The 27057-nt window shown below is 46.9% G+C and overlaps 1 protein-coding gene across 2 annotated transcripts in view; it reads left to right on the forward strand.

Moving 5' to 3' along the window:
* The window catches only part of LARP1 (La ribonucleoprotein 1, translational regulator), a 915090-nt gene that overhangs the window by 374190 nt on the left and 513843 nt on the right, over window positions 1-27057 (forward strand). For both annotated transcript variants that reach the window (XM_078653680.1, XM_078653681.1), the window contains exon 6: window positions 12316-12465. In XM_078653680.1, coding sequence (XP_078509806.1) covers window positions 12316-12465 — 150 coding nt within the window. The remainder of the gene's footprint in view (window positions 1-12315; window positions 12466-27057) is intronic.

Genomic DNA, 27057 nt, shown 5'->3' on the forward strand with positions numbered 1-27057 from the left:
CTATTGTTGGCCAGTCTTCAACCCATTCTGTCTCACTGTTCCCACCCTGATTTCATTAAATATCTCCTTCCTATCGCTGAATTCCTTAGAGATCTTGCACTTTTTTTCCTGACCAAGTGACTGCTCGAAGACCTGTGCGCCGAGGCTCGCCTTTCTGTTCCCTCCCACCTTCGTCGCCGTCATTGATTCCCGGTTTCCGGTACCGGGACAGCTACGGCGGTGTCAGCGGCGCAGCGTTGCACGGACGCCTCTTGGAGCTCTGCCCCACTGTTTTTTCATTTGCTTGCTGTTCCGCACTGATTTCGGCGGAGTCGGCGGCGCAGTATAGCGCTGCACAGCACGTCACACGGCGTGGCGGCTTTAGACCTAGACAGAGTGTTGTCCTCACTGCCCTCACTGTCCCCCGTTGGCAAGGAGTAAAGGAGACGCCACGGCGGGAGACAGTAGTCTCTGGGCATCTTGGGCGCCATCTGGTGGTCGGAGGTTGCTGGAAGCTGCCGGGTGTCGCCACTAGCAGGTTAGGGGGAGGATAGTGCCCCCTGGACCCATAACCTGCAAATACACGGGAGCCGAGCAGGACTGGATGCTCGTGGACCTGAAAAGACTGAGGAAAGGAAGAAAAGGTGGTGGAGGCACAGAGAGTGGCAGAAAGCGGGCCCACAGGACAGAGGCAAGTAGAAAACAAACAAAAAAAGGGAAACATTTATAGTTGAGGGTCTTTAGCAAGAGGTAATTCCAGAGGTGGCTGTAGTACACCTAGAAAGCATAGGAAAAGCGAAGGAAAACAGCCTGGAAAGTCCCTGCTCCCTTGGAAGCAAGTAAGCAGAGAGGAAGAGCTTAAAGACATGCCATTAGGAAAGAATAAACGTCGGAAAGCATCTAAGAACTCAAAACTCCCAGGAAATACAAGCGAACAGCATCCTCAAGTACAATTAAACAAAAGGGGCCGATGTCCGTTAAGTCTGCAGGTGGAAAGGGTGGCTCCATAGTCTCAAAATCTATTAAAGACTTCTTTGGTAAGCATTTTAAAGAAAAGGAGACACCAGAAAGGGAATTAAAAGCGGCGGAGTCCCCAAAATTGACTGAGATCGTGATATCAGACGCAGATTCCCTGAACCAGACAAATTTTGACACTGCTAACATCCTGATAGTACCTCGGCTGTCTTCCTCCCCACGGCTGTTTCAATCAGTATTAAGCCAAGACTCGGAGGGAGAGGGGGAGGAAGAGAAAGAAAATGAAAATCAGAGTGATTTACACCCGGAGAGAGAAGCTGCCTAAGAAGAATTTGGACTTTGAAAAAGACAGTCTGGAAAACGTAAATATGGCCTATACTGTGATATCCGGCCTACCCGTGAATAGTCTAGAGGTGACTGGTACCTCGAGCTCATCAATGCTTGAGGTTATGTTGATGCTCCAGAAAACTTTACAAGGAATCCTAGAGGTCTCAGTGGTAAATAACGAAATTCTAAAAACCCATAGTAAGCAGTTTAATAACATAATTGGGGAATTGATGCAGATTAAAGTCCAAATGCCTTCCCTTGTAAGTTCTGTAGAGAACGAAGCTAACGAGGTGGGAGAAACAACAAGTACAAATACACCAAATGAGGAGGAGCCCAATGTGTATATTTCCCGCTGTCCCATGATCATAAGATGATATGGTAAAAGTAGGCGTTGCCTGAAGAGGAGAATAGGGAAAAAGGTCCAACGGGTCAGACCGGTTGCAGAACAGGTGAACAGGAAACAGGCCCCCTATGACCTAAGGCCCAGGGATAAGGCAGGGATAGTAGAATTGGATAATGTAACCCCAGTAGACTCTAGGGCAAGCACCCCTCGTCCCCAGGAAAAATCATGTTGGGTCCAAGGTAAATGTGTGGCCAAGAACGCAAGGGTCGCTATGCGGATGCTAAGGGGGAGGAAAGAGGGTTTAGAACCTATACGGGAAATAGAAACGTCCACCGAGGCAGGGCTCAGTAACTTATCCCCGGTGAATAATTGGATGAAGGGTGATAGAGTAGAAATTAACTCAAAGAGAAGGAATAAAAGCCCAGAGGAAAGTCATAAGTCTTTACAGGCATCTAGGATTGTGGACACCTGGCTATACCTAGAACCAATGGGTCAGGGAAATGGGGGGGAAAAGGGGTAAGAAATTAAAACCCCTAAACCGCTCGCAGTTACTGTTCTCGTTTGCTAAATGCCCCAGCTTAAAATATGTCAGTACTGAGGATTTAAAAGAAGTGGGGATTTTGGTTAATGCTAAAGGTGAGGAAATAACAAAGGTCCTCCTCCACTCAGCTTTGATAAGTCGCATTGGAAAAATCGGAAGCCGAGATGTTAAGAGAAGGAATTAGATTAGTAAAGAGAGAGGACCTGAAAATGGCTAATCAAGGGCACAAATTTCTTAGAAACCATGCAGGGCTGGGAGAACGGCAAATAAAAATTATCTCATCTGGATGGAGTAACAAGGAAGGACTGGCAATAACAATTCTTCCTAAAAAGCTGGGGTGGGGGGAGGAAGATGTCTTGGATGGGAACAGGTATAGAGAGCTGGCTTACTTAGACCAGGAGGAGGAGGGGAATTTAAGTAACATCGATTAGGAAATTGGGTCGTCGCACAGCCTGCGTATCTTGTCTTGGAATATTAATGGCTACACAACAATATGGCCTCAAGAGATTTTCAGAAATCTCCTCGGAAAGACCGATATCTTGTGCCTACAGGAGACATGGCTGTGCGACGAATCACCCGTTACGGAAGGTTTTACCAGTCACATAAAACCTGCAAGAAAGAATAAAATGGGTAGGGCGTCAGGTGGTCAGATGACGCTGGTCTCCACAAATATAGTGAGAGACATCCTCCATCTCGACTTAACATGTATCTGGGCACTAGGGAGCAGAGTGTCGATCCTAAATAACACAAGGGGTTAAGGTTTTTGTATCATCAACGTGTACATACAGAAAGGTGAAAAACAGGAGTATAAAGAGTTGGATCGTTTAAAAAAGGCTTTAGAGAACTTACAAGAACTCTACCCAGGAGATGTGATTTTAATTTTGGGGGATTTTAATCATAGATTGAATCCCCTAAAAACGGATGCCTGGAATAGTGATATACTAAAAGCATATAACATAGAGCCTGCAATGTTCATCAGCACCGAGCTCTCAAATCAGGATGTGGAGCTTGGACGGCTGCTGGGGGCTATGGGTCTGGTTTGTGTGAATGGTAGGAAAGAAGGAGATCGGCCCGCTAAGCGGACATTTAAAATAGGACAGCAATTGTGCCCGATTGACTGTTTTTATCCAGGCCTGGTGCTTCCACTCAATTCAACACTTCGAAATTCTTCAAGTAGAGGGCAGCGATCATTTCCCATTATTGTTAGAAATGTTGGTAAATAAGGCTCCGCCGAGACAGAAGGTGTTGAACGTTGAGGTTGAATATCCGAAGCGACTTACAACTCGGATAAGTGAAGAACATCTAAACAAACTGAAGGACTTTCAGAAAGTAGCTGATTAAGAAAACCTAGTAAAGGGGGAAGAGTTACCCTGGTATGAGGATATGATAAGACAACTTGTAGAATGCCTCAGAATAAACATTAAAGGGGGGAAGCACAGTTTGACAACGAAACTCCCATTACATGCTACTAATAACCCATGGTTTGATGCAGATTGCCGCAAAGCAAAGGCCGCTATTAGAAAGAGTGAAAGAAGCCTCCGGCTTAGTTACAATGAATTAGAAAATCAAACCCTTAAGAGACAAAGGATAAAATATAAGGCGTCAATTAGAGACAAAAAAAATCTTTTAAAGAAAATTGCTGGAAGAGCCTATTAGTGGCAATTGAAGAACAAAATGTCAAAGGCTTCTGGAAATTGATACAGGAATGTACAGGGAAAACAGCAGGGTCCATGCAATGTTCTGTTCCAGAGGATAAGTGGGTAATTTACCTCGAGGAGATCTACGGCAATTGGCCAAGGAGGGAGGCAATACAACCATCTAGTTGGCCAGGAGTGAGGGAAGAAGTAATGGAGCAGTTCTCCCAAGGTCACATTAAAATCGTGATAGCCACCTTAAACTTAACACGAGCTGCTGGCCCAGACAATCTACCCGCCATTATTATAAAAACAAATATAGATTGGTGGGCGGATTTGTTTGCAAAGACGTTCTTAAGTATACTAAAAACAGGAACATTACCAGATAGCTGGGAAGGGGCCATCATTAGACCCATACACAAAAAAGGTGATGTAAATTCCCCCAAAAACTATCGCCTGATAAATCTCTTGGACATTGGGGAAAAAGTTTTCTCTAAAATTATTTTGGGGTTGCTAAAAGATTGGGCTGAAGATAATGGTATAGTACCTCCTGAACATGGGGGTTTTTAAAGGTCATTCAACTGTGGATCATTGCTTTGCCCTCTGGACGGCAGCGCGGAAGTCTATAGAGCAAAGGGGTAACCTGTTTTGTTGCTTTGTGGACTTCTGTGCGGCATTTGATCTTGTAAACAGGGAGCAACTATGGTCTTCCTTGAAAGGCTATAAATTACATGCAGACCTGTTAGCCCTTATCCAGGCCTTGCATACAGACAACTGGGCCCAGGTAGTCCTGGAGGAGGATGGTGGATTATCTGGTAGGATCCAGATTGGAAATGGCCTAAGACAGGGGTGCGTATTAGCCCCTTTGCTTTTTTCTCTGTTTATAGCGGACCTACCTCGGAATCTAAAAGAGGTTAGAGGGGCGCGCCCAAAGTTAGGGGGTAACCATATATCCTGTCTGCTTTATGCAGACGATCTGGTGATCATGGACCAGACTGAGATAGGCCTGCAGAGGAAACTAGATATGTTCCATAAATACTGCCTAAATAAAAAATTGGTAGTAAATATGGAAAAGACCAAAATCCTATGTTTCGGCAAAAGTAAGACCCGGTTCCCTTGGTATTTGGGTACGGAACTTCTTGAGAGGGTATCGGAATATAGATATTTGGGAGTATGGTTCACGAGTAACCTGAATTGGACCACCCAACTGGAAGCTTTAAAAATTAGGGCAACAGCTTCTATAAAGGGCTTAAAAAGGTTTAATAGCTTTTACAGAGACCTGTCAGACGGGCCAGTTATTAAGGCCTACCTGGCAATGGTCCCCGCGCAATTCCTATATGGATCAGAGGTTCTCCTCCTTAGTGGGAAAAAAGGTTGGGATAAAGAGGAAGGTATGATCCTGAAAAGCTTATTCTCGTTACTTCAATCAGCTATGGTACAGGCAGCAAGATTGGAGATGGGAGTCACTTCCTGGGCAATTACAACCAGGATGGCACTAATACGGTTTTGGCAGCGTCTGGAGACAGGGGAGGCGCCCAGAAAAATATCACAGTGGTGTAGAGGGGAAATTGCCTCCAGTGAGTTATCTTGGGCTAAAGAAGCCAGACTCTCATTAAAGGAAGCTTATGGGAAGTTAGGAATAGAACTAGATGCCCAGTTAGGACATACCAATATAGGCAAAAAAGAACTACGGTCATTGGGAGCGGATGTGTCCCGTACATGTGATCACGAGTACCTTCGGCAAAAAAAAATCAGTGTCCCATATGATCCAAGTATGGATTTCAGAAGATCATCCCTACCCGTACTTGGATAGGTTGCCGAATCAGAAACTAAGAAGAGAGGTTTTAAAACTAAGAATGGGTATAAACCCCTGTTATGTAAATACCAGGGTTAAAAACCTCATGATGAATAGTAATGGCAATTGCACATGTACGTTAGGTTCCACTTGTGACATTACTCATGTGTTATTAGACTGTAGGAGGACCCTTGATATACGTAAGGAGATCTTAGGCCTGTTATTAAAAAATTACAGGATCACGAATAGGAAGCTAGCTGCAGAGCTCCTGGTGGGGATGGGAAACCTGGATATAGCCTGTGCTTTGGGGAAATACATGATTTGAGTTAGGGGGTTTCTCCAGAATATAGAGGTATAGGCGTATGCTATCGAGATTGTACTTTAATGTATGTATTGTGTTTGGAAGGCCTAGTCAGATATGTTTTCTCATGTGCTTTTAACATCTCAGGAGGATACTGTTAGAAACATGTTGTCGGGGTTTATCCTCCGGGAAAAGACTGAATCGCAATTTTATACATTTTTAATTTCGTGTTTTTATAAAGTTTTATAAATGTATAGTGTATACTTTTATGGTTGTAATAACTCAAATAAAGTTTTACTGACTGACTGCTCGAAGACTATGGACAACATCGGTAGAAACCGAAAATCACCACCAGAGAAGCTGGGCACATGGTCTGAGAAAGTGCAACTCAAGATTTGTCCGCAATTGAGCCAGTGACGAACCCCACCCAGAGTTGATGGTGGAGGCTGGCTCGTCACACCTAAGGTAAAGAGATAATTTGGAAGAAGTTTTGATCGGAGGTCTTGGGTCTTTGGTGGAGACCTGCGTTCACATCAATTTAATAGAGTATATAGCAATTTGCATGGCATTGAAGGCCTTCCTGCCAGTTATCAAGAAGAACCTTGTGTAAGTTCTCAAAGACCATGTCACTGCCATGTGGTGCTGAAACAAGTTTGGGATGACTTCCTGTACAGGAGGCTCCGCACCTCTGGTACAATCTAGGTTAGGGCATTTCCCTGGTTGTGAAGCATCTTTTTTAATCTTTGAACACCAGAGCAGGCGAAGACAGCTGGCACACCTAAAGGGTCACCAATGGCATTTACACCTGGGTCAAGGTATAGGGTGTTTTCCAGCAATGAGGAGAACCATAGCTCGATCTAATTAACCCCGACCGTGAACAGGTAGTGTTAACACCTTTTGTATTTTGGAGTACCTTAGAAAGCCCTCTTGAAGATTCATTCTGCCTAGAATGGAGCACAGAACTCATGCATGCCTTTCTACCACTACAACTCCTGCCCAGAGTTCTGAAGATCAGGCATGTCCACGCCCAAGTCATCTTAGTGGCTTTTGATTAGGCAGGAAAACTCGACGTGCCCAAAGTGGGGATGTAAACCAGTGGCTGCCATCTGCTGCTGGCAGCAGAGGCTGGGGTCGCATTCCCCTCTTCGAATACTGTCCCATCCTGGGGGAGTGTGTCCAGAAACATGTTTGTTGGTGGCTAGTTGCCTATAGCAGGTCAGATATCACACCCAGATTGGTAGGGATTCAGGTGCAACCTGAGCCTGTGTAACTAGAGTTGTCGAGTTGCTATGGTTTCACTGGTACACCATTAAGAAATTGTGCAAATATTGTAGGGGCATATCTGCTCAGGCAGATATGAACTCACCCTTCGTATAGTGCACCCTGCCTTAGGGCTGTGAGGCCTGCTAGAGGGGTGGCTTACTTATGCTGTCAGGCAGTGCTAGCTGGCAAGGCACCTAGGCAGGGTGCCATGTCGACTTTGTCGTTTTCTCCCTCACAGGGGCATGCAGGCTGCAAGGGCAGTGACATGGTCCCAGTGAAGCAGGGTCCCATAGGACCTTCTACAGCTCCCTGGCCGTAGGTACCCAGGGTATCATTTGCTAGGGACTTACAGGGGGCAGAAGTACTAATTGGGATTTTGTTTTAGGGAAGGAGCACTGGAACAAGGGTCTGAGAGTGCCATATTTCTTGCATGGGTATGCACCCACTTTTTGCTGAATTGCTGATGTGCTTTGTCTGAGTGTGCCCTGGGCTCCTGCCAACCAAGTGCCCAGGGCCTGTGTCCCTTCCCTAAAACTGTGTTGAAGCTAAAACCCAATTGGCATCTCTGGCCACTTGTCAGCCCCTAGTAAATGGTACTCTAGGCACCCAGGGCATGGTGACCAGAGAAGCCCCCTAAGGGCTGCAGCACTTATTGTGCCACCCTTAGGAGCCCTCTACCCTGACACCCACACACTGCCTTTGCAGGCTGAGTGTCTAAGTACAGAACTAAACAGTCGACTTGGCACCCATCTCTGTGTACCATGCCCACAAGCTCACTGCCCTGGCATCTATCAGTCACCCCTCTAGCTGGGTGCCCTATGCCAGTGGTGTGGGCACAGGTACATGAGCCAGGTTCCCCTACAGTACCCAGGACCAGTCCTGGGCACTGTAATTGCAGTGCTGCCATTTATTTATTTATTTATTTATTCAAAGTTTTATATAGCGCGAACAGGATCCTTACAGATATCAGAGCGCTTCACAAAGACAGGGTAGGGGTAGTAGGAGTCAACAGAGATAATGGGAACAGTATAATAGTCAATAACATGGTAATAACAGGGATAATAATAACATACATAAAACCAATCAATATACAATCAGGTAAGGAAGTAATATAGGACAGCACAAGTCATTGATCCCACTACAGAGGTGTTCAGGTACCCCTTGGGTGTGTGTGGATGGCCTATACCAATGTTTTAGTATAGAGCGAAAAATGCATGGGGGCATCGGGAGAGTGGATCAGTAAACCAACGTGTATCATATCTTGGTCGGTAGTAAGAGAGTAGCGTAGTGGTGCCCCCAACAAGTAGAGTATAGTGCCAAGGGATAGGGAGAGCAGTGATACAAAGCAATTAAGAGTATTTGGTGCTGGGAGGCCGTCATTATGAACTCCACAGCACCATGATGGCTTCACTGAAGACCGAAGTTTGATATAAAACTTCTCAGCACATTAAACCCGCATTGATGCCAGTGTGGGATTTAATGTAAAATGCACGACAGAGGGCATCTTAGAGATGCCCCCTGAAACCTAACCAACTCCCAGTGTCCTGACTGTGGCTGCCACCACCAGACATGTTTCTGGACCCCTGGGTCGAGAGCCTGCCGCTCTCGGGGGCCTGAAACAATGCACATCCTGGGACGAGATGCCAGGCCTCCTCCCGCAGGATGGGCAGGGGAAGCTTCAAAGGCATACCGCCTTTGTGAGCTTCTCCAGGCCACTTGCTGTACTCAGCAACTGACCCCCACCGGTTCTGACCCCCACTCTGGCGGGAAGAACGGCGGGAAACCCTAAGTGAGGAAAGGGGGTGTGCCAGCCTATGTCAACCCCACCCCTCAAGTGGGAGAGGCGAGGTGAAGCACGACTCCGGGCTCCGGCCATCTTGAAGATGGAAAGCCCTGCCCAATCACAGCTCCGCTCCTGCCCCCCTCCCAAAGGAGGGAGAGGAGCAGGCTAGGGGGTGTACCCACCCCAGGGCAGGGACCCATTGGTCCCTACCTTTGCCTTACCTGTAACGCCCATAGATTTAGTATTTAGGGGCTCCCTGAACCTTCCTTCCTCAGATCCCGAAAAGAAAGAATACTCTGAGGAAGAAGACCCGCCGTGCAGCGGCTAACAGCACGACAACTACTGACTTGGCCCCACCTCTACCGGCCTGTTGATCCTGGAACCTCCTCCTGCCTAAAGCCCGGCGACTCCTGCGGACAGCAACATTGGGACACCCAGAAGACCTGCCTGCCTTGACCCTCTTAAAGCCTGGGACTCCCATCTGCAGAGGCTCTGCTGCAACAACCCCCCTGGTGCCAGTCAGGAAGCTCCGGACCAGCCCACTCTGCACCCGCCATGCCCGGCCCGTGCCCGAGTGATCCAAGCCCACGCGGACGTCCCCCCGGCGACTGGGACCCAAAGTCCAGTGCCCAAAGACCCTCCTCGACGAACCAGACGACGCCTGCAGCCTCAGAACCAGGGTCCCCTCCAACCGCGACCAGCCGAGGGTAAGATTTCCCGACACTCTAGACACCCCTGCGCCCGCCAGTGCCTCCCTTTGGGGTACCTACCTCTTCTCCAGGATCCCAACTTGCCTCTCGAAGTGGTGGTCGCACCTGAAGAATCACCGTCCCAGAGTCTGCAGTCTTTGTTCCCTTTTTACCTTTCCCATTGAATAATATTGAGCGCCCGAAGGCTCAAAAGCACCCTGCACCCAGCCGCCCGAGTGCCCCTGGCAGTGCAACTTGTACCCTATTCTACTTTCCCATTTTCCCTGAGCAAGTGACCAGGAGCTCAGCTCCCACAGCCGCGTGGCCTGCTAGCCAGCAGCCTCCAACCGGAGGCCCCCTGCCCCTCATTGGATAACATTGGGCCTAACTACCTCTGCACCCTGCCGCCCCTGCACCGCTGAGGGTGAACCAACTGTACCTACCTAACCCTGGGGGACCCCTGAGTCTATGCCTAGAACTTTAACCTCGCCAGTCGAAAAATCTTCTACGTTTATTCTTTTGAAAACCTAAAATATTCATATAAAATCATCCGAATTCTGAAGTACTCACCTGTGATCGGGAGAGGAGCCAGTACTGTACCTTGTAGCCCAGTACTGAACCGCAAAAGTAATCCCTATCGGGTTTACTAGTAACTTGTATTTTCTCCATAGGAATCCATTGTCTGCTTTTCTAGGATATTTCTTCTGTCTACTTTTGAAAACTAGAAATATTCTTTAAAAATCAAACGAAATACTGAAACGTAATTACTTACCTATTTTAAGTTGAGACCCCAGTGCTGGCCCCAGGAGCCCAGTACTGGATTACAAAAGTAACAAGATCGTACTTTACCTGCAACCTGAATTTTCTCCGATTGGATACCATTGTCAGATTTCTGTTGAAAAGTTTCTAAGTGTGATCTTTTAACATCTTTTTATTCCTGAATAAGCACTGCAATACATAAAACGTTTTTGCTAAACTGTTTTCAGCTTAGACCCCAGGACTGAATCTAGGAGCCAGTCCTGGAATTACCGAAGGAATCTACAAAGTAATCAACTGTTTATATGTGTAGAAGTGTTGCCTACTGCACCCCCTGTACCTATTGTGTTTACAAAGTGTATTGCCTTTCTGCAAAGTACTCATCTGAGACCTTTCATACTGAGAACAGTATTTTTTGATACCTGTTGGTTCTAGAAATAAAACTTTATCTTTGATATAAAAACAATTGGCCTGGAGTTCAGTCTTTGAGTGTGTGAAATCTTTTACTGACTGAGTGTGTACAACAAATTCTTTACACTGTCCTCTGGTACTGACTTACTGCTTGACCAAGCTACCACTTTAGCGCGTAAGGTCACACCTGGCTTTAACCTCTGTTATACCTTTGGGGTTTGTGGACTCTATACACACTGTACCTTATTCTGGCCCAGTATATATTTATATAGAGCAACTTTCTCACAACCCTCTTGTACATCGATCACGCCTTTTTATGGATTAGACTCCCCTCCTTGAGCTAGCTCATTCTCTTCGGTTTTCCTAGTATCTGGAGATAAGCAGAGGTCTTGAAGGGAACGGCAGCTTCTGTGCCTAGGCCTTGACATTGTGCATGCAACGTGTTTTTTCCCTCACTTTAAACGTCTTGGATCGAAACTCTACACAGGCATCGCTGCCCTTAGGACATCTTCCCTTGAAAGGCAATTGTTGCAGTTTTCATGAGGATCCTTTGGCAAAAATGTATGGTAACATTTGGGTAAAACGTTTTGCGTTCTCCAACCACATGCTGGTCTGAGGAGTCGTCACTCAATGTAAACCAGGACCTTCCTCCTCGCTCTTGTGCTGTTTCGAGTTCTCCAGTGTTACTGAGTGAATTCTTTTTTTTGTCAATCCGTTGAATTGTTGGTCAATTTGTCAGCGCTTCTCCATTCTACCGCCAGATTGCAAGGCGAAATAAACAATCTTAAGGTGGCAGCCATGCCCAAGATCCTCTGGGGTGCAAGTCTGATGTAACGGGGTGATGGACAAACTACCAAATGGCAGTCTACTGCGACACTCACAAAAGACAGTTAATTCCAGTCATTAGATGGTGGAATTATGCACGCATGTAAATCCCGAAATGATTCACGCTACAAATGTAATTTTTCTTTTTGATATACGTTTGCTTACTTGTTGTATTTAGCATCTTAAAAGTTACATTTCAGTGAAGGTTTAAAAAAACGTGGGGTTGACTCTACATAGGTAGTAAGTTTTGTAAAGCTTTCTTATAAACATTTCAGGAAACCTGAGCTTGGGCAGTTGGCTTTGTCAATTTAATGAAAATGTTTGTGATGGAGACCTAGGATTTTAGGTAGTTTTGTGTTCTTAGTTCTGCTGCCTTTTCAGTTGTATGGCCCTCCTGACAGCCCCTTCTCTTCACATTACTCATGATTAAGTAAGATCTCAGATTAATTGGGTGACCTAGTACAGCTAGCTGAGAATTCGTAAGTTAAGCGATTGGCTTATGAAAGATATCCCATAAATACCAGTGAATGGGCTGCGGGACTAATGTTTCATGGTACTACCTTGAATAAGATTCATTATCTGTATCCGCCAATTGTGAAATAAAAGCTATCTAAAGTAATGAAAGGTCTTTTCCATTCACCAGTGTTAAAGGTACACACTATACTTAATATCTCTTGCGTGTTTTTTTTTTAGGCTGGTTCCCAGACAACAAGCAAGACCGGGACTGGATTGACCATGACGACACCTCAAGTGTAAAGAGTGAAGGAGCATTGCGTGGTGGTTTCAGGGGTCGGAGTCGTGGCAGAGGACGAGGAAGAGGTCGTGGCCGTGGAGGCCCACGCTGTATGTAATTTCTGTCTTTTACATTTTGTGATGAAGTGTGCATGCAACAGGCAGTCAAAATACCTAGTTGGAATATTATGCAGGTTCTTGCAAATATTATTCTGGCCTGGAATCTGGCGCAGTATTTTTTTTTTCCTGGAGATAAGTTCATAAAAACCCTGGCACAAGCATATCATTGCAGTTTATAACGATTTTCTGGGGTCCTCTAGCAACAGGTGGTTACTAGTTCCCTTTTGGGTGCTCTCATAATATGCAGCTTAAATACACAATGAAAATCATAAGATGCTTGCCACTTCGGGGATGGTGATTTGACCCCTAAGGTTTTATTACATTTATGCACCACGCGCTAGGTTTTCTCTTTGAGGGAGCTGGATTAATCCTCTCTGGTAACTCCTGGGTTTGGCAAATATTTATTACCATATTACGTCTTTGAAAGTTTCAGTCAAAACAGGTCAGAAATGCTGTACAGAATTGTTGCAATGTGGAGCATCTTTACTATTTGTCTTGCTCCCGATTTCTCTGGTTTTGGTAAAAAATGTGAAAGCTATGGCCTGAACCCAACCACTGCTGCTGAATTTGGAGTCGCATTAATATAGGAAAAGCCTTTTTTTGTAAAATACTCTATCCAGACTGCAAATGTGCTGCCCATTGTAGTAAATGGTGCTTTAACAGGATTTTAATAATCTATACACCAATCTATGTGGTGACTACGGATCCCTGTTACTGCAGTTCAGGCAGGATACAGTTTGGAGATTATAAAACCAGTTAAAGTAAAGGCATACTCTCTGCACAAACTGACTGGAACAAAATAATTTGTAAGCTTAGTTTTGCAGCGTGAATCTTTCTGGATTCACTATGCTGTGCATTATTCCGCGGTCTTGTGGTTTGGTCCGGATTCGTAGTCTTTTCTTTTTTTCTTTTTTTTTTCTTAGCCCAGGTGGGCGTCGGCGTCACACCCCCTAGGGTGTATTTCCGGTGACGTCGGCATGCTTCCTGCGGAAGCTCCCACTCTTGGGCGCCATCTTCAGATTCTTTTTTTCCGCGGTCGGGTCTGGATCGTTCCCGTTTGGGCTCCAGACATTTTTGGAGAAAGAAGAAAGAAAATACAGAAAAGACGAGGAGAAGTCATCTGAAGACTGCAGGGGACTTCATCGGTGAAAAACCGGCAAGGAGAAGGCGTTTTTTCATCGAAATCATCGACGACCGCCGACGAACACGCGACCAGAGAGGCCCTGGACGCTCGATGATGGACAACACGCCGTTCAAGTTCTGCCGTAACTGCCACCACAAGTACGCGCAGAAGGACCAGCACCCGGTATGCAACCTTTGCCTACCGGTGGACCATGAAAGCAGAGACTGCAACGCCTGTTCCGCCTTCGCCCCGAAGACCCTTCGTATGAGAGAGAGGCAGAGGGTAGCACACGCCACCCTGCAGGGGAAGGCCCCGACTCCGTCCCTCTACGAGCTGGGGATGTCCTCCGAGGAAGAAGACAACGCTCCTGCCGAAGACGACAGCTACACGGTCGTAGAGACCGATTACACGAAGACTTCTGACAAGGTAGGAGACTCTTCGGCCCCCAAGAACCCGAGAGACTCTGAGTCTAGAAAAATCGAGGGCAAGACCCCGAAAACGCCGACGCCAAAAAAGGCGGCGTCCGCGACTACTCCCAGGCCCAGCGGATCCTCCGAGAAGGAGTCCCCGGCGCCGAGGGCTGCTGATCAGCAGAAAACGTCGAAAATCGTCCCCGAAAAGGATCGATCGACGCCGAGGGAGAAAGACCCAAAACTGACGACGACCAGAGACCCAAGACCCGGTCCGACGTCGAAAACTTCGACTCCGACAGGTACGGCGACGAACCATCCGCCAAAAAGAACGGCCGACCCATCCGACGCGGAACACGCGGCAGAGATGGAGAAGAAGAGAAGGCGCCTCGAGGCCGAAATGGAGAACATCATGCAGCGGAAGAAAGATTTCGATGCAAAGATGAAGGCCTTCACGATCCCTCACAAGACCAAGCCACCGGTGATGGAGGCAGTCGAGGAGGAGGAAGAGATCGCCGAAGTCGTCGAGGAACAAGACCAGGACGTCGAGGTGATAGACGACCAGGAGGAGTACGAGAATCCCTACGATAGTTACAACTATCGGGAGGAAGAGGAAAGCAGGACGGACGCAGACTCGACACCCTCTGACCTACAGGAGGTAGATTACATAGATGTCGACACCGACAGCCCGGAGGAGGTGGTCGACACTTACCACTCGAGGCCCTTGCCGCCGGACGACATCGGGGCCTACAACTCGGTGATACAAGCTGCCGCAGCAGCTTTCAAGCTCAAGCTCGACGAAGAGAAGCAGAAAGCAGACTTCCTTCTAGAAACATTGCTCCCAACACAAACGAGGAGCCAGTTCCTTCCAATGCTCGAGAGCGTCTTGGCTCAGGGGAAGGAAGCTTTCAGGGAGCCCGCAACATGCAAGGCAGTAACTCCCAGAACTGAGAAGTACAAGCATGCCACAAAGGACCCGGCCTACATTCAGGGCACGGTCTCCGCAGACTCCATTATCACGGCCACAGCAAGGAGGAGGGCTAACGTACCCACTACCTCGGGCCCACCACCGGATAAGGAGAGCAAAAGGATGGATCTGGTGGGCAGAAGGATCGAACGGAATGCCGCGACCCACTGGCGCATGGCTAATTCCAACGCCCTGATAAACAGGCACATGTACCAAATCATCGAGGGACTAGGGCAGTTGGTGAAGGACTTGCCCCCGGATGCCAGGCAGAAAGCCGAAAAGCTGGTTGAAGAGGGAAAGAACGCGGCAAATTCTTGCCTTAAGACGGCCCTGGATGGGGCAGACACCGCCAGCAGGCTCATGATGATGGGCGTCACGGAAAGGAGGCACGCCTGGCTCAGGATATCCGGTTTCAAACCGGAGGTGCAACACAGCATCCTGAACACACCGTTCAACGGCAGCACGCTTTTCGGAACAACAGTTGATGAAACGCTCAGCCAACTGAAGAAAGATAACGAAACCGCAAGGTCCATGGGAGCATTGCAGTTCAGAGGGAACAAGAGGGGCATCCCGTCACGGAGGCCCGGCGGGAGAGGCGGAAACCAGCCAGGTACATCACACCAGGCTTTCCAGCAAACGCACCAGGCAGACTCGCAGACTCAGCATGGTCATCAGAAGCAGTCCTGGCAGTACCAACAAAGAGGCCAGTCCTTTCGAGGGAGAAATGGACGGGGACAAAATAGAAGAGGGGGGCAGCAGCCCACCTCCAAGTGACTTCAAAAAACTCCGTGTGCCCGCCCACAAAAAAGATCCCAGGGGGCAGCACGTACAGATGGGTCAAGACAAACTAGACACCTACGACCACATGACACCAGTGGGAGGAAGATTAAGATTCCACCTCCGAGAGTGGAGAGAAATCACATCAGACAAATGGATCCTCAACATTATCCAGTTCGGATACTGCATAGAGTTGGAGGGGAGGCCAACAAGCAGAAAACCAAAAAGAAAGCCACTAGCAGGCAAGCAGCTGCAGTGTCTTCAGGAGGAGGCAAAGGAACTCCTGCGGAAGCAGGCCATAGAACGGGTACCCTTCAAGGAAAGAAACACAGGAGTATACTCAACGTACTTCCTGGTACCAAAAGTAGACGAAACCATGAGACCCATTCTCGACTTACGGTTCATGAACAAATTCATAAGAACGCAAAAGTTCAAAATGACCTCCCTGCAAGAGGTGCTCCCACAATTGCAGATCGGGGACTTCATGGTCACAATAGACCTCAAAGACGCATACCTGCACATTCCAATGAACAGAAAGCACAAACACATGCTCAGGTTCACCGTCGGAGAAAGCCACTACCAGTTCACGACACTGGCCTTCGGTCTAAAATCAGCACCAAGAGTTTTCACAAAGTGCCTCGCAGCAGTCGCAGCGCACCTAAGAAGGCAAGGAATACACGTATACCCTTACCTGGCCGACTGGCTGGTGAAAGCAAACTCATACCAGAAATGCAAGCTGCACGCACATACAGTGACAAGCACTCCCATAAACCTGGGGTTCTCCATCCATTGGAAGAAATCATCAATGGAGCCAGAACAAGTGAAGATCTTCCTGGGAGCACAGATCAACACCTTACAGGGCAAGGTGTTCCCCAGCGAGAAGAGGGCGAGGGCGCTGGTGAAGGAAACTCGCCTCTACCGGAAGGGACAAGCTCGGACAGTGAGGACTGCAAGCAAGATCATGGGGATGATGGCATCATGCATCCACCTGGTACCGAATGTACGACTCCACATGAGACCCATTCAAGAATGGCTACAGGAGCAATGGTCATAAGCTACAGGCAGTTGGGAGGATCTAGTGGTTGTAACGCACGCAGTGCAGAAGGAGATGACATGGTGGACCATGGAGAACATAGCAAGGGGAAAGCCTCTAACGCCCCCAACACCAACAGTGACCATCACCACAGACGCATCCCTGAAGGGATGGGGCGCTCACATGGAGGAGCTCAAGGTGAGGGGACTGTGGACACCGACAGATGCGACAAAGCACATCAATTACGTAGAATTGAAGACAATCTTCCTTGCACTGAAAGCCTTCCAAACAAGACTGTACAAACACAAGGTGTTGATTCAAACAGACAATACCACTGTGATGTTATACATCAACAAGCAGGGGGGCACACAGTCAGCCCCGCTTTCAACGCTAGCGCAGGAGATATGGAGATAAGCCATCCCTCTCAAGATAGACCTGCTGGCCATACACCTGCCAGGGAAGGACAACATACAAGCAGATTCGCTCAGCAGGCAGACATCGGCATCCCACGAGTGGGAGCTCAATGCTCAGGAGACAAGGCGCCTATTCGACAGATGGGGAACTCCATCGGTGGACCTGTTTGCCACACGCCAGAATGCAAAATGCCAAAACTTCGCATCCAGGCAGCCCGAGGAAGGGTCACTAGGGAATGCCGTATGGATAGATTGGTCAAGGACATTTGCCTACGCCTTTCCCCCGATACCACTGATGCACAGAGTACTGAGCAAGTGCAGAGCGAGCAACATGACACTGATACTGGTCGCACCACAGTGGGCGAGGCAGACATGGTACTCGCAGATCATGGAGATGACACAGTGTGCACCCCACAGATTCAGCAGGAGGAAAGACTTACACTCCATGCAGAACGGAGAGGTGCTACACCCAGAGCCAGAGAGCATGAGCCTAGTAGCGTGGCTCCTGAGGACATAGAGTTCGCACATTTAAGATTGCCAGAAAGTACCCTGAAGGTCCTGCGGGAGGCAAGAAAGCCAAGCACTCGGAAGTGCTATGTTGCGAAATGGAAAAGGTTCACAAGATGGTGCAGACAAGAAAGACTTCACAATAAAATGAAGAAGGACTCCACAGTGCTAAAGTACCTGACGCACTTGCTAGAGAAGAACCTTAGCTCATCCTCCTTGAGAGTTCACTTGGCAGCGATAGTCTCCTACACAAGGGGAGAAACGTGCAGGAGCTTCTTCACATCACAGGTGGTGAAGAGATTCCTAGAAGGAGCGAAAAGGATCGCACCACCCAAGCGGGTGCCGCCACCTGCATGGAACTTAAACACAGTCCTAACGGAACTCATGAAAGAGCCCTTTGAACCACTTCACAAGGCCTCCCTAAAGATGCTAACTATGAAAACAGCCTTCCTGGTTGCAATAACGTCCTTACGCAGAGTAAGCGAGCTTCAAGCGCTGCCGCTACAAGAACCCTACATACAAATACACAATGATAGAGTTGTGATGAGGACTAACCCACACTTCATGCCGAAGGTGGTATCCAAATTTCACATGAACCAGTCTATACAGATACTGAGTTTTTTCCAAAAACCAACAACTAGCGCAGAGCGAGCTCTGCACACCCTGGACGCCAGAAGGGCAGTCATGCACTACATTGAAAGGACAAAGGAACACAGGAAAACAAAACAGTTTTTTGTGTCATTCGCAAACAGCTTCATGGGGAAAGCAGAAACCAAAAAGACCATTGCACGATTTATTTATTTTATTTATTTATTCAAAGTTTTATATAGCGCGAACAAGATCTTAGCAGATATCAGAGCGCTTTACAGTAAGGTGAGTAGACATAGTAATTGGGTACAGTATAGTGCACGGTAGCATAATAGGATAACAATCATGTGCAATAAGATACAGGTAAACACTCAGCTAGACAGTAGAATAAGGTGGTGTAGAGTCTTTGCTCTAACTAAAATAGAGATCATGAGGTAGCAGAGAACACTCAAATAGACAAAAATATAAGACAGTGCTGAGTCTGAGCTAGCTACAACACAGGTCTAAAGATGATATTAAACATTCAAATAGGCATTAGGATAGGGTGGTGCAGAGGGACTCTGATCCAGCTGCCATGGAGATCAGTGGATACCAGTAAACACTTAAAAGATAATACTATAGTACGGTGCAGGGTCTATGATCCAACTGCAAAAGAGGTCAATAGGTCATGAACAGAAAGTTAATGGATCACTAATTATCTGACGTTACAAGATCGGTGCATAGACTCTGAGCAGCAACAGTGTGGATCATGTAAACTTGGCCATAAGGAGGGCTTTCACTTCTTTCTTGAAGAGTACAGTGGAGGAGATAATCCTCGTTTCAGGAGGGAGTGCATTCCAGATCCTCGGTGCCATTCCTGAGAAGGAGCGCTTGTAGGGTTGTGATGAGAACTGACCCACACTTCATGCCGAAGGTGGTGTCCAAATTCCACATGAACCAGTCTATACAGATACAGAGTTTTTTCCAAAAACCAACAACTAGCGCAGCGCGAGCTCTGCACACCCTGGACGCCAGAAGGGCAGTCATGCACTACATTGAAAGGACGAAGGGACACAGGAAAACAAAACATTTCTTTGTGTCATTCGCCAACAGCTTCATGGGGAAAGCCGTAACCAAAAAGACCATTGCACGATGGATCGCACAGACAATTCAACTCTGCCACAAGCGTGCAGGACAAGAGCTGGCAGAGGGGACACGTGCCCACTCCACTAGGAAGAAGGGCGCTACAATAGCCTTCCTGGCTAACACACCCATACAAGACATATGCCTGGCGGCAACATGGGCTTCGGTGCACACGTTCACGAAGCACTACTGTGTGGACATACAGATGAACAAGGAAGCTCAAGTTGGACAGAAGGTGCTACAGCACATATTCAATACCCAACGCTCATCTTCCACCCAACTGCCACAGAGATGAGAAACCGCTACAAAATCTATGCACAGCATAGTGAATCCAGAAAGATTCACGCTGCAAAACAAATAGTTTTCTTACCTGTCGGTGTAGTTTTGCAGCTTGAAGATCTTTCTGGATTCACTAGCGAACCCACCCACCTCCGCCAGAAAGATGAGGCTGGAGAGAGAAGATGTGGTTAACTAAAGAAAGGACTTTAAAAGTACAAAGCTGTAAAATACCAACTAAATAGAACATTGCCATTACTTCGGAAACGAAAGAAACACAGAAAAAAAGAACCCGAAGATGGCGCCCAAGAGTGGGAGCTTCCGCAGGAAGCATGCCGACGTCACCGGAAATACACCCAAGGGGGTGTGACGCCGACTCCCACCTGGGCTAAGAAAAAAAACAAAAAAACAAAAAAGACTACGAATCCGGACCCAACCACAACACCGCGGAATAATGCACAGCATAGTGAATCCAGAAAGATCTTCAAGCTGCAAAACTACACCGACAGGTAAGAAAACTATTCGTTACAACCAACCCTTCATCTCCCTGATGGGCAAAACAATCACTGCCTTAACCAACTTTACCAACTGCATGACCTAGTAGCAAACTGCATACGAACCAACTGCCTCCAGCTCATCACAGATAAGACGCAAGTACTGGTCTTTGGCAAAAAGACCGTCCCATGGGACTACACCTGATGGCTTTCGGAGCTTGGACCAACACACCATCCAAGAAATCGAGGGACTATCCTAGACCACAAGTTCAACATTTCGGCTCAATACAACGCAGTGTGCACCTCCTGCTTTTACATCCTTCGTATGCTGAGATGTGCCTTAAAATGGTTGCCTCAGAACACCAGGGGGACCGTCACGCTGCACTCATCTCCAGCATGCTGGATTACAGCAACACTCTTCGCCTGAATCTCCAAACAACTTCACAAACTCCAGACCATCCAGAACACCACTGCACGACCCATAATCGACCTCCCACGATGTACCGTCATCATACATCCCCAAAGGAAGCTTCACTGGCTCCCCATTCACAAGCGCAACCAATTTAAACTCGCGTATCCATACAAAGCCTTACACAGCAGATGGCCAGAATACCTGAAAAGCCGCATACACCTTTTCACCAACTCAACAGACACCTATGCTGTGCCTCACTCATTCCCCTCATGTGCAAAATTGAAACTGGAGGTTGCTCATTCTCCTACATCGCACCCAAGTCCTGGAACGACCTCCCTCAACACATTGGAGCCTCTTCCTTAACTTCATGAATTCCGGAAGAGGCTGAATACATGGCTCTGGTTATAAGCACCTTGGGGACCACAAAACTGCATACCTGCCTGGATACCCTCTCGGGTGATGAGTGTGCTATACAAATCAATGTAACACAACACAATCCCAGCAAAATCTTTTCTCTTTCATCCCATTACAATTAACGTAATATGACAGTGCTAGAGGAAAAATCATGTTTTTCCTGAGGAATACTCAACAACCTTATGGAGGTCAAACCACTGTCACTGATTAATCTGTCATACAACTTGACAGCTTGAAGGAAATTGGGTCTCCTCCAGGGGTTCCTTAAGTAGTCCTTCGCACAAAATTGTCCTGCCCATATCCAGTATACCAGAGCATGTTTTACTATGTATATAAATATACACCTCTACAAAGCTTTCCAGTAAGAAAGTGTGCTTTAAGCAAAGAAAGCCTGTAAGGATAATGTATGGAATTTTACTTTTTTAACTTGAAAAAGTAACCAAGTAAGGAAAATAGTAACTAGTTCAATAAAAGTTGACATACGCCCAACACATTTTTTCCCCAAAAGACATGGAAAGCAGGGCAGATACACTGCCATATGCTTGAAGACAAACTGCCACGTGCCTGTTGTCATTCTTTCTCTTTTGCCCCACAGGTGAAAGGATACAACTGTTATTTTCCACCTAATGGAAACAGGATCCTTGAGTTCTGAGGCTTACCTTCTTTGCTTGCAGCATTAGAAACTTTCCAAATCTGTCTTTCCCTTGATGTCCAGTAGGACAGACTATTTGTGGGAAGCTAGCTCTGTATATACCATACCAAAGTAAGGTATAGTGTGCACAGTCCAGTGGAACCGCAAAAGTAGGCAGAGGTAAAAGTAAATAGCACCTTACTCTATTTGTGTAGTGTGGTCTAGTAGTAAGGCTTTATCAAAGTACAGTGTTAAGCATTTGTTGTACACACTCAATCAGCAAATGATTTCACACACTGAATTTCAGACCAATTGTTTTTGTATGATAATATGTTCGAGGCATGTGGGCTGCTGAATTCATATCTGTGCATAGATCGCCGCCTAGTGTTGGGTCCGGATGATTGCACATTGTTGTCCTGGAAGAGTCTTCGAAGTATCACGAGATAGGTGGCTCCTCCCCTGGACTACAGTGCGCATGGGCATCCTCTCCATCCTCAGATTGTTTTTTCCGCCATTGGGTTCGGATGTACTTTCCTTTACTCGAAGTTCGGAATCTAAAATAAACTTACTAAAGGCCAAAAAGCCTTGTCGGTATTATTTTGAATCGGTGCCGACAGCTTTATCTACAGTTTATTCAACTCGGGACGTCGAATCGGGCCGCGGGCCTTCTCAACACCAAAGGGACCAGTCGTCGATGGAACGAAGTCCATTCAAAAGATGCCCTCTTTGTAATTGAAAATACCCACATATAAACACCCTGTATGTAACAAGTGTTTATCTCCAGAACATAATGAATCCGACTGCCTAGCCTGTGCCCAATTTCGATCCAAAAAGACACTTCGGACTCGACGGGCCGCTAGGCTAACCATGCAGAAACAAGGGCCGGAGCCGGAAAATATCTTCGATGATGAAGACGATCTCGTCGAAGCCGAAGAATCAGATCAGCAGTCGGATCAAGATTCGGAGCATGATTCCAACTACTATGTCGACGAAGAAGAGGACATCGTCGAGGTAGGAGACGAGGAACAAGGGATCGGAGCCGTCTAAGACAACTCCAGTGATGAAACTGGGCCAACTGAGTTCGACACCCCAAACATACACTTCTATGGTTCCACAGGCTCAGGTCGAGGCATCGCCAGAAGGCCTTAGCCAAGATCTCGAAACCCATTCTATAGCCCCGCGACACAGCTCGGCTAAGAATATTAGAAAAGAGCCATCGGATCAACATACTCAGAAATTGGTGATATCGAAACTGAAAGTTATGGAACCAAAAACGAAACTAAACCGCAACTGATCAACTACACGGTCTTCGGACCAAACTACGTCGATCCATCGGAGTCGATCCCAAAGATCGTCGACAATACAGTCTTTGGACCAAACTATGTCAATCCATCGGAGTCGAACACACGGGTCGTCCAGCCGAGGGCCAGCGCACCTATATCCACTCCAAAACAAAGGGCCGTCGAACCGACAAGATCGGCGCCTACAGCCGACAACACTAAAAAGGGACTCGATCCGAAGAAGGTTGTCGAACCCAAACCGAGTCGACAAACCAATGGCTGTGCAACTAAAGACAATCGAGCCGAAGAAAATCCACCCGAAGAAGGCCATCGAGCCAAGACCAAAAAGCATCGGTCCGAAACCACAGGTTACAAAGACGCAACAATTTCAGAAAGGTACTATCGACTCGACAAAAAACGTCGAAACGGTAAAAACTTCGGCTCCGAAGAAACAGGCACAACCTAAAAAGACTGTTGTAACACTGAGGGATCTCGGACCAATCAAGTTTGGCCTACCAACTTCCTCTAAAACAAAGGCGGTTGATCCAAAAAGCGGTATCGAACCAAAACAAATGAAACCAAGGACATTGGCAAAAACGCCCAGAACTGCTGAGCAGGAGATCTTATATTCAGACCCCTCATCAGAACAGTCAAAACTTTACATTGACCCTAATTCTGGCAAAGTGTCTCTCTACAAAACAAAAATCAGACCAGAAACTGATAAAGAGACTTGTGTCATCCCACTCAAAAAGAAAAGGGACTGTTCTGCTTCACCTATTCTATTTGAGCCTATTAAACCAACTAGGCCTGAGCAATACACATATACACCCACACACTCAGATGAAGAGGTGGATGATGAATATAATGAGGAATACAATTACGCAGTAGACACTGACCAGGACAATCAAGGTAAACCATAGTTTGATCCAGTACATCCGGTGACTCTCAACCCATTTCAGATACGCCTGCATACCCTGCTAGGCCTTCTCCTACAGAGGATACAGCTGCTTTTAATGCACTAATAGAAAGGGCAGCCCTCCATCACAATGTAGAAATGCATGCAGACCCCATTGAGGAAGATTTCCTCTTTGACACCTTTGCCACATCAGAAAGATCTGTCAAAACACTACTCATGTTAAAAGGGGTACTTAAACATGCAGGTGACATATTTAAGGAAACAACTAGGGCACGGGTCATTAACCCCAGAATAGAGAGAAAATACAGGCCAGCACCAGTAGACCCCACATATATTAAGGGACAACTGCCTTTGGATTCTTTGGTGGTATCCAATGCACGAAAACGTGCAAACTCCCAAACAACTGGAGAAGCTCCACCTCCTGACAAAGAATCAAAGATCTTTGAGGCATCAGGGAAGAGGGTAGCTGCTCAAGCTGCTAACATATGGCGAATAACTAATACGCAAGCCCCGTTAGCTAGGTACGACAGGGCACACTATGACACCTTAGAGACACTTCTCCAGTATTTACCTGAACCTTACAAAGAACAGGCTGAAGACCTAGTACAGGAGGGAAAGTTAATAACTAACGCCTCCATTAAATGTGCCCTAGACGTGGCAGATACAGCGGCCAGATCTGTTAACTCCAGTGTTATGCTCAGGAGACATGCGTGGCTACGCATTTCAGGGTTCAAAAATGAAGTCCAGTCTACTTTATTAAACCAGCCAATAAATCCTGACTATTTATTTGGTCCAGCTGTAGATACAATCCTGGACAAAATGAAAAAACACAGACGGCTAAGTCTATGGGAGCCTTACAGTCCCAACAACATAGAGGCTACTTTCGTCGCTCCAATTACAGAGGTTCTGCAAGGGGTAACTCATCACAGCAGACCACAAACTACAAAGGGAATACGCAAACCACCTACAATAACATTAGAGGTGGATACCGCGGCAATAACAACAAAGGCAGAGGACGAGGGAATAATACCACCTGATCCTCTACCAACACAAAACAGTGACTTCTTAGCGCTACCCCCATACTATACAACACCAGTCGGGGGACGATTACAGCAGTTCCTACCAGTCTGGCAAAACATCACTACAGACAAGTGGGTAAAGCAAATTATCCAGGATGGCTATTGCCTAGAGCTAACCTCCACACCACCCAACATACCACCAAGACACCGTCCTATGTCTGTACAACACCTAAACTTATTGCAGCAAGAAGTCATCAGCATGCTGTAAAAAGGGGCCATAGTACTTGTACCACTAGAACATCAAGGTACAGGGGTATACTCACTATACTTCTTCATCCCCAAAAAGGACGGGTCTCTCAGACCAATTTTGGACCTCAGGCCCCTAAATCAATACATTTTATCAGAGCATTTTCATATGCTCACTCTACAACAAGTCTTACAACTGCTGCAACAAGGAGACTTCCTCGCAACTTTTGACCTCAAAGATGCATACTTCCATGCTCACAGGAAGTATCTCAGGTTCACAATACTAAATCAACATTACCAATTCAAAGTCCTTCCATTGAGGTACTGGGTTTTTAAGAACCGGCACAGAACTGGTAACCCAGCGGTGTTGGGTACACCCAGAGACCTCGAGTTCTTCCTGATTTAGACCACAGAAACTCAGTCTTCTAGGTGAAGTCAAGGATCGATTTTTATTGGCTGCAACCAAAGTAACAAGTGTCCTAGAAGTACAACACACAGGAAGTATGTTCTCAGGAGACTGCTCGAATTTACAAAGTCAGGCTTCTCTCTTTATACAGAATATTCAGCTTCAGGCAAACATTCTTCGAATTTGCAGTATATCATTTACATTTCTGTGTTATAAAGGAAAAGCAGAGTCATGATGACGTGTACATATTTCACGTTGTGCTGCCCACATCACCCGGCGAGGCCCAACATTTCATCAGATATCGGTGGACCCCCAATAAAACAGGCACCTCCCCACCATAAAGTAAGTGAAGCAAAAAGAGTAGAGACAGATGGGAGCAAGATACGGCAGGTGTGCGTGCTGAAATGGTTTTATGGTTTGTTGAGCCTTGATGCTATCTTGTTCGGCCACTGGGAGGGGAACTGACCTAACGAGTTCGGCCTGAGGCAATGGTTCCAACTTGCACAGGTCATTGAAAAGTCGATTAAGGTGTACGTGTCCTTGTGGAGTTGAATTCAGCTGGATTAAGGCCTATGTAAAGGGCAACACATAAATGGAAGCCAAGGGTTCAGAACGCAAATGACGATTTCGAGGTGAAATCGTCATTCGAATATGCTGAAAATATTTGTACATGGTGTGCTCGTCATTCTCGGGTTTTTGATACCAAATTCGTCATGTTTCGACTAAGTTAATTCTCGAGTCCAGAATAATTACACGAGTCCAGAAGTTTCAGAACCACACCATTTGGTGTAACAGCCTCGAGGGTGTGCACCAAATGCCTAGCGACAGTTGCTGCACATTTAAGGAGACCACATATTCACGTCTATCCGTACCTGGACGACTGGCTAATACAAGCAAAGTTGGCCCAGCAATGTGCCAGCCACATGTCCCAAACTATTCGCCTCCTGCATAGTCTAGGCTTCACGTAAAACTACCAAAAATCTCCCCTTCAGCCATCCCATGTACAGCAGTACCTGGGAGCAACAATAAATACTCTAGCAGGAAAAGCATACCCAAACACTGCAAGAATAAACAGTATGCAGCTACTGATCCAGAGGTTCAAGCCCCAACACTCGCTCTCTGCCCGAGTGTTTATGCAACTCATAGGCATGATGGCTTCGTGCATCTTCATAGTCCCTCACGCGAGGCTACACATGCGTCCGCTACAAGAGTGCTTAGCACGGTAGTGGAACCAGGCTCAAGGACAATTGAAAGACCTAGTGTTGGCGACCAGTCGTGCATACAACTCTCTGCATTGGTGGAATCCACCAAACCTTTGCAAGGGACAACTGTTCCAAGAGCCTTACCACAAATAGTGTTGACAACGGACGCATCCCTGATAGGATGGGGAGCCCATGTCCTTCAGTACACAGTGCAGGGCCTATGGACAACACAACAGAAAAAAAATGCACATCAACTTGCTAGAGATGATGGCAATTTTTCTGTCAATGAAAGCTTTCAAAGTACATTTATGCAACAAAACTGTGTTGATCCGGACGGACAACATGAC

Source organism: Lissotriton helveticus, chromosome 7, assembly GCF_964261635.1.
Source record: "Lissotriton helveticus chromosome 7, aLisHel1.1, whole genome shotgun sequence".
NCBI lineage: Eukaryota > Metazoa > Chordata > Amphibia > Caudata > Salamandridae > Lissotriton > Lissotriton helveticus.